At 35.3% G+C, this 13,592-nt stretch overlaps 2 protein-coding genes across 2 annotated transcripts; both read left to right on the top strand.

The window, feature by feature from the left end:
- The first annotated feature begins 6,025 nt into the window (after window positions 1-6,025).
- LOC132732953 (uncharacterized) lies at window positions 6,026-10,609 on the top strand. Its single transcript, XM_060719489.1, has 2 exons — window positions 6,026-7,564; window positions 9,248-10,609. The coding sequence occupies exon 1, from the start codon at window positions 6,306-6,308 to the stop codon at window positions 7,560-7,562; it is 1,257 nt and encodes a 418-aa protein (XP_060575472.1). The 5' UTR covers window positions 6,026-6,305; the 3' UTR covers window positions 7,563-7,564; window positions 9,248-10,609.
- On the top strand, window positions 8,478-10,429 carry LOC132732952 (uncharacterized). Its single transcript, XM_060719488.1, has 2 exons — window positions 8,478-9,098; window positions 9,248-10,429. The coding sequence occupies exons 1-2, from the start codon at window positions 8,478-8,480 to the stop codon at window positions 10,427-10,429; spliced, it is 1,803 nt and encodes a 600-aa protein (XP_060575471.1).
- Window positions 10,610-13,592: the final 2,983 nt, after the last annotated feature.

Genomic DNA, 13,592 nt, shown 5'->3' with positions numbered 1-13,592 from the left:
ACCTCCAAGTGTGACCTTGACCTTGGAGGTAGGTGACCGGTTTTTGCGCATGACACATCATCTGATGATTGTGAACAATTATAGCAAGTATTTACAAAATTCCTTCATAGATAAGAAAGTTATGGACCGGACACGACATATACCCTCAAATAGACAATGTTGACCTTGAATAAGCAAGTACGACCTTGACCCTGGAGGTAGGGGTCTGGTTGTTGTGCATGACACATCGTCTTACTATAAAAAACATTTGTGCCAAGTTATTCCAAATTCCTTTGATAAATGACAAAGTTATGGACCGGACACAAAATATACCCTGTAACAGACTATGTTAATATTTGACCTCCAAGTGTGACCGTGACCTTGAAGGTAGGCAACTGGATTTTGCGCATGACACATTGTCTGATTATTGTGAACAATTATGGCAAGTATTTACAAAATCCCTTCATAGATAAGAAAGTTATGGACCGGACACGACATATACCCTCAAATAGGCAATGTTGACCTTGAATGAGCAAGTGCGACCTTGACCCTGGAGGTAGGGGTCTGGTTGTTGCACATGACACATCATCTTATTATAATAAACATTTGTGCCAAGTTATTTCAAATTCCTTTCATAAATGACAAAGTTATGGACTGGACACGAAAGTGTGACGGACGGACGGACGGACAGAGCCTATTTCTATATCCCCCTTTTTTCTTCGAAAAGGCAGGGGAACAAAAAAAACTCAGTGGAGTTCCTTTAAACCAAGCAAAAAAAATAAAATAAATAAAAACAAGGAAGAAAAAAAAATAAATAAATAAACTTCAACAAGCTAAGAAAAACTAAATATGTGTTCATAAGACAATGATGCCAAAAAGGGTGAATTTGAGAAAAAAGTGTAAAAAACCTTTAATGCATGTGACATTGACCTTAGTAGCCCCAAACCCCAACTTAAGTTAGAGGATGACATCCAAAATTGATTTTGCTTGGAAAAGCTAAAGGGAAGAAGATAGGAAAAGGGCAAAGTGGCTAATGCATGGGGAATGAATATTCTGATTTAAACAACAAATATTTGTCAGATATTATTTCATGTAACTATATTTAACCAAATTGGAACGAGTTTGCCTATGTTAATCATTACTAATTTTCTTGTAGCAATTTATGAATTTACTACTCTATTCAGACAGGGAAATGACATCAACATTAGCATGTATCTCATCTGGCTACTCTCATACCAGGACTAATGAGTAAAACAAGCTGATGTACAAGAAATAATTATATTTTGAGACCAAACTAGAGCTGTTAAGAGATATATTTTGATAGTAAATGAACTCTAAATTTGAAAGTAACACAAACATGTTAGTTATAATAAGTGCTCATAGAATAACAAGTTAATTGGACAACATATTGGTGCTGATTTTTTGATTAAGTGCAAACTTCTATAAATTATTAGTAATAGTTTTAAAGTTTAAGTAATTAAAAACAAAAACAGATATAATGAAGAGTGCATAAAACAAGAAAGAATTTACACAGAGAAACTAGCATGCTTGACTCATTCTTTTCTTAAATGTGAAAATTGGCATTATGTAGGTGATGATGAGGGAAACACATTTCAAGTTTGAAATAATTCCCTATCTTTCTCAACAACAAACTAATAATAATAAGAAATATGTTACAACAAGAAAACTTTAACCAGAAAGACCTTTATGAAGACAACTGCTATGCTAAACAAGCTCTGTCCATGGGAAATATTTAACTCAGTAAAGGGCACATTTTCTAGGGTCATCTTGGCTTTTAACCTGAAAATAGGCATGGTTGAGATGTCAGCAAGTATCTAACATACTCTGAAACCATTATTTAAACCTTAGAAAAATTCACTTTTTACAAATCTAAAGAATGAAAAATTTATAATCTGCAATTAAATAAAGTCATTGACTATTGAAAATGTAACCTTGACCTTTGACCTAAAATGACTATGAGTGATATGAACAGGCATTTACAGAAAAAGTCCTGAGATCAACACGCTAATTAAGTGGCATATTGACCTTTTGACCTTAAAATGGGCATAATGAGACAGATGCCCAAAAATAAATATGGAAGGAATGGCTAATCAAATCCGCATAGGTCTATGCTCTTTCATTAAATAGCCCATTTTATGATGCATTATTACAAGTTGAAGCCACCTAGATCTTTGACCATTAAAGCTGAAAATAGGTCTGGCAGGCAGAACTTATAAGTGTGTATCTGCATGTGAAGCTTTGTTTGCATTGAAGGGAATGACCATGAACAAAATCTTAACCAGAAAAGTTAACCAACAATGCTGAGTGAGTCATGTCAATAGCCCTACTTTTTCTTTGAAAAAATGGAGCTAAAAGTGGCTAAAAGAAAAGAAACAAAAGGACCAAGATGGCCCTAGATCGCTCACCTGACCCATCGAACTCATCCAAACAATTACTTAGACAAGATTCTGACCAAAATTCATGACAGTTTCAAAAATGTGACCACTAGAGTGTTAACAAGGATAATCTATATTTGAGCAGTGTGACCTAGTTTTTTCCCCAGGTGACCAATATTCGAACTTGACCTAGAAATCATCAAAACAAACTTTCAGACCAATTTCCAGGATACTTGGATCAAAACAGTAGCGACTAGAGTGTTTACAAGATTTTTCTATTTTTAGCTTCGGTAACCTAGTTTTTCATCCAAGATGACCCATGTTCGAACTCATCCAAACAATTACTTAGAAAAGCATCCTGACCAAGTTTGAAGATAATTGAGGCAAAAACGTGACCACTAGAATGTTAACAAGGTTTTTCCATATTTGGGCAGTGTGACCTAGTTTTTGACCCCGGGTGACCCATATTCGAACTTGACCTAGAAATCACCAAAACAAACTTTCAGACCAATTTCTAGGATATTTAGATCAAAAGAGTAGCCACTAGAATGTTAACAAGATTTTTCTATTTTTAGCTCCTGTGACCTAGTTTTTCATCCGAGATGACCTATGTTCAAACTCATCCAAATTACCTAGACAAGCATCCTGACCAAGTTTGATGACAAATGTGACCACTAGAGTGTTAACAAGGTTTTTCTATTTTTAGCTCCTGTGACCTAGTTTTTCATCCGAGATGACCCATGTAGGAACTTATCCGAGCTATTGCCTAGACAAGCATCCTGACCAAGTTAGATGATAATTGAGTCAAAAATGTGACCGCTAGTGTTAACAAGGTTTTCCTAGTTTTTTATCTGAGATCACCTAGACATGCATCCTGATCAAGTTTGATGATGACTGAATTAAAAATGTGACCACTAGAGTGTTAACAAGGTTTTTCTATTTTTAGCTGCTGTGACCTTGTTTTTCATCCGAGATGACCCATGTTCGAACTCATCCAAGTTATCAATTAGGCAATCATCCTGACAAAGTTTGATGATAATTGAGGCAAAAATGTGACTGCTTGAGCGTTAACAAGGTTTTTCTATTTTTAGCTCTGATGACCTAGTTTTTCATCCGAGATGACCCATGTTTGAACTCATCCAAGCTATCAACTAGATAAGCATCCTGACAAAGTTTGAAGATGATTTAGGCAAAAATGTGACTAATGTTAACGAACAAGACTTAGTGTGGACAGATGACGGACATCCAACGATCCTAAAAGCTCACCCTGAGCTAGCTCAGGTGAGCTTAAAAAACCCACTGTCATGCCAAAGTGACAAATGCTCCCGAAAAGGTTTTATAAGTATTACAGAAAGGTATCATGAAAAGAAAGGGTAATAAAAGTAACTTGTATCATAGTTCGGAGACCTTTCTGTTGAAAATGTGTCAGGGTTAAATCGTATACATATACATGCACAGTGCGGTAACTGGAGTGCGGGTAACTGATACCCGCACTCCAGAGCATGCCCATTGATTGGTTCATTTTTGCTGGGGTTTACATATTGTGACGGCAGAGAAAGGGAAAGCGACAGAAATGTCATATTCAGATGTTCGTTCATTGGTTCATTTTTGCCGGGGTTTCATATTGTGACAACAGGGAACGTGCTTTTATGTTTGACTATGATACAAAAGAGAAAGAACACCAAAACACTCGGCAATCTGATTTATACTCGGGGGATACGCCCCCTCGTAAAAATCAGATAGCCTCGTGTTTCGGTGCTCTTTCTATTACTTATTGCTCAATATCATTCTTGTGAAAAAAGTGATATTCATAGCAAGCTTAAATTACCGCCTTGGACATGGATCATGACGTGGTTGACATTTAAGTGAAGTTATTTAAAAATCCTTCAATGCATGAAATAGTTACAGTTCACACATGAATGTGTACCTTAAAGCTTTAAATGTGACCTTGACCTTCTATGTACTGACAATAACCTTAGATGCAACATGGTCTTGATGTGGTAGACATTTATGCCGAGTTTTTTAAAATACTTCAATCCTTGATCAAATTAGTCTGGACACAAACGAGTACCTTCAAACTGTAATTGTGACTTTGACCTTGGAGGTAGGGACATGGATGTGGCATATTGTTTTGATCTGGTTGAAATATATGCTAAGTAATCTGAAAGTCCTTTCATGCATGACAAAGTTACAGTCCGGACACTGAAGCCTTTAAACTCTGTGAGGATTTGAACCTTCAAACCAAAATTATGACCTTGACCTTTGAGGTAGGGAACTTGGTCTTAGACACAACACACCTTCATGATGTGGTTGTGGTTGTGCCAAGATATTGTAAAAACCTTCAATACTTGATTAAGTTACAGTCCAGACAGGAATGTGTATATTCAAGTGTGACCTTGACCTTTTAGGTGTTGAAATAAGACATGATATATTGTCTTGATGTTGTAGACATTTGTGCCATGACAAAGTTATAGTGTACTTTCAAACTCTTCTTGTGAGAATGAGTAATTTAAAACTATAAACTAAGTGTGACCTTGACCTTAGTGGTAAGGACATGGGTCTTGGATATGACAGTCCTCTTTATGTGGTAAACAATTATGCTAAGTTATTTTTAAATCCTTCAAAGTATGACAAAGTTATAGGCCAGACACAAATGTGTGTACCTTGAAACTCTTAATTGTGAGAATGTGAACCTTCAAAATGTAAGCATGACCTTGACCTTGGAGGTAGGGACATGGGTCTTAGATGTAACACATCATCATGATGTGGTTGACAAAAGTTATTTCAAAATATTTTAATGTATGACTTTAGTTCCTATCTGGACACAAATGCTGTGCAAGAAGGGATGCACAGACAGACAGACATGGCAGACAGACAGACAGTGCGATTCTAATATACCACCCTTTTGGGCATAAAATCATTTGAGCCGTGTCACGACAAAACCAACATAATGGATTTACAACCAGCATGGATCCAGACCAGCCTGCGCATCCCAGAGTAGTCTGATCAGGATCCATGCTGTTCGCTATCAGTTTCTCTACTTGTTATAGGGTTTGTAAGCGAACAGCATGGATTCTGATCAGACTGCGTGGATGCGCAGGCTCGTATGGATCCATGCTGGTCGCAAACCCATTATGTTGGTTTTGTCGTGACATGGCTCATTTATAAAACTGGAGCTGAAATGGCTGTAAGACAAGAAATAACATTAATAATAACAACATACAAAAAAAGATGAAGGATTGCGTTCTGCTGTGTTCACTCACCAGGGATACATTACTTAAGAAAGAAGAAAAAAAGGGTGTGGGATTGAATCTTGGTTGCAGTATTTTGTTCTCTGTAACATATGATCAAAGACTGTTTATATGCCGCAAGGCCATAGCTGACTCCCTACCAATGGTCAAAGTGACTCATGGACAGTTACTTATGGAGAATAGGCTAATATTTAAATAAAAATCCTAAAAGTTTTTGTACTGACTGCTAACATGTGACTGAAATACTTTTACAAAATCACCTAGGCCTATGTTGGTGAGCCTTTCATTGTAAAAAGTAATCTTAATGTTATTAATGATACATCTGCTGCCAATAGTTTGCACAATTCTGCTTTACAAAAGTATTGTTTGGTCGACCTTTGTAAAAGGATAAAAATTTTATTGAACTACCACGTGACCAGATTTTCCATGAGAGAACGGAAACGTGAAGGTCAAGGTCATTACGGAAAAATTACTAGGAAAGGGTCGTTCTTTAGATACTAATACTGTGAAAAAATCGATAAATAAACGCGGAAAGTTGTTAATTTGGGAATTAAATAATTAATGTCAGGAGTGAAATTTTATTTTGACACTTTTTTGTTGCAAAAAGACACTGAGCAATTAATAAAAGTAACGGATTCAATTGGATTTTGTAATTTACAAATTCGACGAAAAATTGTGCATGGCCGAAATGGCCGAAATGAACAAATTGTCGGCTCAATTAAGAACTATTAAACGGGCGCAAGAATTAGCGCGAGTCAAAGCTGGGAAAGCCAGTGAGACACCGGGAAATCCGGATGAAATCTCAGAAAATATGAATTGCGAAACGCAATTAAATAATGAACAATGCGTTTCACCCGAAAGGGTAAACAATGGGGGAAATCCCCAGTCGCTAGAACGAGATGCTGGAGAAATTCCAGAACGAGGCTCGGAGCACATGGCGGCATGCGCAGACAGCAATGGATTGTGGGGAAGGATTTCCTCAATGGAAGAATCTTTCCGGAAACGGGAAGAAGCGCAGACGGAAATCTTAGCAAATATAGTGCTGAACGTTGCAAAAATGCAACAAAATATGCAAAAAGAAAGAAATAGTCAACAGTCGATTATGACTGCAACTGAAAACAACACCCCTGCTACAATAAATCATGATGGATTAGACGAATTGTTAAGTGAAACCGAAAGTACGGTAACGAGTGGTGACAACGTTGACAATGAATTTTTGGCAGACTTAATGAATGACTATGAGACTAAAACGCAGTTTGGGCCTAACGTAAATGAGACATTAGGGAAACTTGTTTGCAACGCTATCGACAGTGCGTTGCCAGAAGAAGAAGACAAAAAATTAAGAGAAAAATACCTAATCCCGGAAAACTGTCAAAACTTGAGAGTTCCCAAAGTTAACAGGGAATTATGGACTGCATTTAAGTTAAAACGAGCATCTGACTTGGCATTGCAATCAACACAGAGCTATTTGAGTTTAGCAATTGTACCAGTTATTAAATCTCTTGAACTGCTAATGGAAAAAGGGGACATTAAGAAAGTAAAAGAGTTGACCAAAGATACGTTCAGATTATTGGCTCAAGGCATTAATGTGGCTAATCGGAAGCGTAGGGCTCTTATAAGACCAGCAATACCAACAAAGTATCGTAAGGTGTGTGAAGGGGAAGAAAAAACCACAGAATTTCTCTTTGGTAATGACTTAGACTTAAAGGTTGAAAATTGTGAGAAGGAAGAAAAGCGTGCACAGAAATTAGGTGGCCACCAGAATAGTGTCACAACAAGTAAATCGAAGCCTTTTTTAGGCCAACGATTCCCGAAAGGGAATCAATTTCAACCGCCGCAACAGTCGAATCAAGGCAATTACAACCCATCATGGGGGAGAAATGTCCATCGAGGAAAATTCCAGGCCCAAAGAGGGGCATATTACAGGAAGAAATAACTGTAAGTAAAAATTTTCGAGTTATGAATACTCCCGAGAATTTTTATGGAGGAAAAATTTCAAAATTTGCAGAAAATTGGACAAAATTGTCTACTGATCCCTGGATATTAAACACGGTTTCTGGTTTAAGAATAGATTTAGATTCTAAGCCAACCCAGTTTTTTGTACCAAAAGCAATTAAATTGAGTAACATTGAGAAAAATCTTGTGGATGTTGAAATTCAAAAATTTTTAGATAAGAAAATTATTGAAGAGGTTAGTTCGGACGAATGTGGTCAGTACTATTCTAACATATTCATGAGACCTAAGAAAGATGGTAGTGTGCGAATTATTTTGAACTTAAAAGCTTTCAATGATCATGTTACAAAGTGCCATTTTAAAATGGAAACTCTAAAATCAGCAATAGCTAATATTCAACCCAGGGATTATTTTGCGTCTATTGATTTAAAGGATGCATATTTTAGTGTTCCTATTCATGTTGAACATAGAAAATACCTTAGATTTATTTGGCAGAACAAACATTATCATTTTATAACTTTGCCACAAGGACTAGCGTGTAGCCCTCGGGTATTCACTAAATTGCTAAAACCAGTTTATGCATTTCTTAGAAAGAAAGGGTATTCTAACATACCTTATATTGATGATAGTTTGTTAAAAGCTAAAACATACCATTCCTGTGAACAGAATGTTTTAGAAACTATTAATATTATGGATAACTTGGGCTTTAACAATACACCCTGAAAAATCTGTGTTTAAACCATCTCAAATAATTGTGTTTTTAGGATTCATTTTGAATTCAGAAAATATGACAGTAAAAATGACACCAGAACGAATTTCAAATTTAATCGAGTTATGTCAAAAAGTACTTACTCAGCAACATATTACTATTCGTGAATTTTCTAAAGTTATTGGGAAGATGGTGGCTAGTGAACCAGGGGTAGATTATGCTCCATTATTTTATAAAGATTTAGAACATGAAAAAGATGAGAAACTTGGTGTTTTCAAGGGTAAATTTGACCAAATGATAACATTAACAAATGAAAGCAAAGACATTTTATACAAATGGATACAATTTCTACCATTAGCGAAAAAACCTATTATAAGAAATGCCCCTGGTGTCATTTTATTCAGTGATTCAAGCAAAACAGGTTGGGGTGGAGTTAATAAAACAAACAATACAAATACTCGGGGATTATGGGATGAATTTGAAAAAGAGGAACATATTAATATTTTAGAACTTAAAGCAGCAATGCTTACTATACAATCGTTGGCTGCGGATGTTAAGAATGAACATTTGAGGATATATATGGATAATACAGTTGCAATTGCTTATATAAACAAATTTGGGGGGAAATCCTTAAATTTGCATAAAGTAGCTAAAGAAATTTGGTGGTGGTGCAAACAAAGGAATATCTGGTTAAGTGCCGCTCATATTCCAGGGAAAGATAACTATGAAGCAGATAGATTATCTAGACAAGTTAATGAAGATATAGAATGGCAGTTAAATCCAACATATTTTAAAATGTTAGAACAGAAAGTGGGAACATTTGACATAGATTTATTTGCTTCGCATTTGAATCACCAAATATCAAATTATGTATCTTATCAACCTGATGCTAAAGCATTCGCTGTTGATGCATTTACATTGTCATGGAATGAAAAAATTTATTTGTTTCCTCCTTTCAGTTTGATCAGTCACTGTCTTCAGAAAATAATCCTCGACAGAGTGAATTCAGCGGTATTGATTGCTCCATTATGGCCAACACAGGTGTGGTTCAGTCAATTATTACAACAGATTTGTGCCCAGTCATACATTCTACCAAAACAACAAACGTTAATTCTGCCAAAAAATCCACACAAGCAACATCCTGTTCAGAAGATGCGACTGGGAGCCTTTGTCTTATCAGGGAACAGCTCCAAAACAGAGGCCTATCAGAAAAAACTATCGAAATTATTTTACAATCATGGAAAACATCAACAACAAAGCAGTATGGGTCTTATTTCAGAAAATGGCTGCTTTTTTCAAGTTCAAAACAAATTGATTCACTTAACCCATCTACAGTGACAGTTTTAGAATTTTTAACTGAATTATATGAAAGTGGGTTAGGCTATAGTGCTATCAATACAGCGAAATCTGCTATTTCATCTACATGCAAATTGATAAATGATAAAGATATTGGTAATGACATTCTGATTAAAAAGTTTATGAGAGGGTTATTCTCAATCAGACCAACTTTGCCTAAATATGACAATATTTGGGATGTAAATAAAGTGTTGCAATATATTTCTAGTCTTCCTAACAATAATGAACTGAGTTTATTACAACTGTCTCAAAAATTGTCAACTTTGTTTATGTTGTTAACCGGACAAAGATGTCAAACAATTCATTTAGTAAAATTGTCTGATTTACAGATTTGTAAAGAACAAGTAGTTTGTCACGTATCAGAATTAGTGAAACAGTCTAAACCTGGGTTACATGTGAAACCAATGCAAATTCGTAGATACTACAATGATCCAAAATTATGTTTAGTGAATACATTGGAAACTTACATTATAATTACATCTAAACTTAGAGGGACTGAACTCAAATTGTTTATTTCAACTGTAAAACCCTTTAAGGCAGTGACTAAAACTACAGTTGCTAGATGGATAAAGCAATTAATGCAACAGTCTGGCATTGATGTGAACAAATTTGGTGTTCATAGTTGTCGTGCAGCATCAACATCAGCTGCTGCAAATAGAGGTGTTCAAATAGACTCTATAATGAAGGCAGCTGGATGGAGTTCAGCAAAAACGTTTGCTCTATACTATAACAAAACTGTTGAACAATCTTTTTCAGACGTAATTTTAGATGGTACAAACATTTGAAATAATGGTGGTTACATTATGATCTGTTTATTTTATGCGTTATAACAAAATGGAATTTTACACATTCAAGGGAGTTAATCAACATGTTCTGAATTAGTTTTATGTATAGCATTTGTCTCCCTTATTTTTGAGAAATGTATTGAATGATGTAAATATACTAGAGTAAATATATAGAAAAGATGTTTACAAGTTGTGAATTTTATTCAATTAAAATTGTCTGAATACAAATAGGAAACTATATATTTACTGTTTTGTTTAATAATAGATGATAAACTACTATTGCTTAGCTCTGAAATCTCATGGAAAATCTGGTCACGTGGTAGTTCAATAAAATTGGTAAATTAATCGAGACTTGTTGAAGATTGATTAAGATTTTATTGAACTACCAGTGACTTAGATTTTACATGCCCACCCATCAATATATATGGAATACACTTTTTGGTTGCCCAACCCGAAGCAATTTAGTTTATCATTTATACAGTAGCTCTGAAGAATGACCTTGACCTTCACGTTTCCGTTCTCTCATGTAAAATCTAAGTCACTGGTAGTTCAATAAAATCTTAATCAATCTTCAACAAGTCTCGATTAATTTACCAATTATTATACATTGTTTTATGTATAAATATAGTAAACTATAAATGTGTCCAAAGGACACGGATGCCCCAACGAACAACATATATATGGTATATAGTGAAAAAATCAACAAAGGGCCATAATTCTGTTAAATTTAGTCGCAGCAAAAATTCCTTCCTTTACTACCATCTACACATTAAGGTTGGTCATCCCTGGATGTTTAAGCAAAATCTGCCATCTGGTTTAAGAGGAGTTGCGTTAACAGATTTCGGGACATACGGACGGACGGATGGACAAGTGCAACGCTATATGCACCCCACTTTGTGGGGGCATAAAAATCATTTGATATGATACTTGTTTATTTAAAATAACATGCACAACTTGTGTGTGCTTGATATATAAGGACAAGTTACGTCTACCAAAAAAGATATGTTTGTAAAACATGTAAGCATATGCTTACCCCCCCCCCCCCCCCAAAATAAAAGTTATACAGTATAAGGTCCCATGAATTGTCAAGTTATTAGTTGGAAACTATTTTGGCATTCAAATTAAATGTAACCTTGGCCTTTGACCCCAAAGTCAATAGGGGTCATCTACTGGCGAAGACAGACGCACCTGTAAAGTTTGAAGACCAAGGGTTCATGGGTTGTTGAGTTATTGGTTACTGACTTTACATATTACAGGTCAATGTGACATTGTTTTACCTAGTGAAACCCAAAAACAATAGGGTCACCATACCTTGTATGAAGTTCTCTTTAATTATTGATTGGAAACGGTTAAGTCTACAGACTGACCTGACCAACAGGTAACAAAACAATCTACTCCCCAAAATGAGGTTTAAAACAACCAAAACACCTTTCATCTAACTGGCTTCATGAAAATTAAATATGTTTAAAGTCAGGAAAACCTATGCTTCAATTGGCTTTAAGTGCCTAGTATATAAAGAATATATAGCTTAATATTAACTGAGGTTGTACATCTTAGACAGTTTTAATTATCACTATCAAAGCATTTTGATATTTTTTTCTTAGCAATTTTTACTTCCCTTTGTACTTGCTTTATTTATGAAAATAACTTTAACTCAATTAGATTCAAGCAAGCAAACTTATTAATTAAAAGGTAAATATAACAGTGAGACTTGTTGTGTTACATTCAAGCAGTCTTGACAAACAACCACTATAAATGACAACAACAAATCAGTATGTGTATTTTCACATGTCAACAAAGTAAAAATTTATGACCGTTATTCGGGCTCAAAATGGCAAATAGTCATGGAAATCAAATAACCACTGGATATCGACAGCTAGTGACCTCTATTGAATGGGTCTTAGACAAATTTTCAAAATCATGACTATTACTGTTTTGTATTTACCAAGGCAACCTTCCTGAAACCTATCAAAATCCAAGTAGGTATACTCATTTGTAAAGCCCTACAAAATGATAAATTATAAAATAACTGCACATATTTATTAAACTGTCAGTGATTTTTAACTGTAGGCTTTCTGAAGGGGAAAAAAGCATGATGAATCAGAAAAGGGGTAAAAGCTGAAATCAAATTCAAACAACTGAGAATTATAATTAGATCCAATAATTAGGACAAACTCAACAAAGGCGATCTATATAGACAGCTTTTTGTCTTTCAGTCAATTAAATTTGGCTGTAAAATATATGGAATTTTCACTTTCTCTCAAATTCACTATGTCTTCAGCCTCTAGCAGAAACACATTTAAAGTTAAGTCAAACATTGCCTTTCCTTACAGATAAGTCATACATTGTCTTTCCTTACAGATATGTCAAACATTGCCTTTCCTTACACATATGTCAAACATTGCCTTTCCTACAGGTGAGTCAAACATTGCCTTTCCTTACAGTTAAGTCAAACATTGCCTTTCCTTACAGGTATGTCAAACATTGCCTTTCCTTACAGATATGTCAAACATTGCCTTTCCTTACAGGTGAGTCAAACATTGCCTTTTCTTACAGTTAAGTCAAACATTGCCTGTCCTTACAGGTGAGTCAAACATTGCCTGTCCTTACAGGTGACACAAACATTGCATTTTCCTTACAGTTAAGTCAAACATTGCCTTTCCTTACAGGTCTGTCAAACATTGTCTTTCCTTACAGATATGTCCAACATTGCCTTTCCTTAAAGATGTGTCAAACATTGCCTTTCCTTTCAGGTAAGTCAAACATTGACTTTCCTTACAGATGTGTCTAACATTGCCTTTCTTTACAGTTGAGTCAAACATTGCCTTTCCTTACAGATATGTCCAACATTGCCTTTCCTTACAGATATGTCAAACATTGCTTTTCCTTACAGTTGAGTCAAACATTGCATTTTCCTTACAGATATGTCAAACATTCCCTTTCATTACATGTAAGTCAAAATTTGCCTTCCCTTACAGGTATGTCAAACATTGCCTTTCCTTACAGGTTAAGTCAAACATTCCCTTTCATTACAAGTGATTCAAACATTGCCTTTCCTTGCAGGTAAGTCAAACATTTCCTTTTCTTACAGATATGTCAAACATTGCCTTTCCTTACAGTTAAGTCAAACATTGTCTTTCCTTACAGTTTAGTCAATTATTGC

Source organism: Ruditapes philippinarum, unplaced genomic scaffold (assembly GCF_026571515.1).
Source record: "Ruditapes philippinarum isolate M1 unplaced genomic scaffold, ASM2657151v2 ctg5686_1_1_1_1, whole genome shotgun sequence".
NCBI classification, from domain to species: Eukaryota; Metazoa; Mollusca; class Bivalvia; order Venerida; family Veneridae; genus Ruditapes; species Ruditapes philippinarum.
The sequence above is the reverse complement of the archived record's forward strand: the minus strand, read 5'-3'. Positions and strand labels throughout refer to the sequence as shown.

Coding starts and splice junctions, on each gene's coding strand:
- LOC132732953 (XM_060719489.1), top strand. CDS start 6,306: ATGGCCGAAATGGCCGAAATGAACAAATTGTCGGCTCAATTAAGAACT.
- LOC132732952 (XM_060719488.1), top strand. CDS start 8,478: ATGGTGGCTAGTGAACCAGGGGTAGATTATGCTCCATTATTTTATAAA. Junction 9,099..9,247: donor TTAAAATGTTAGAACAGAAA/GTGGGAACATTT, acceptor TCCTCCTTTCAG/TTTGATCAGTCACTGTCTTC.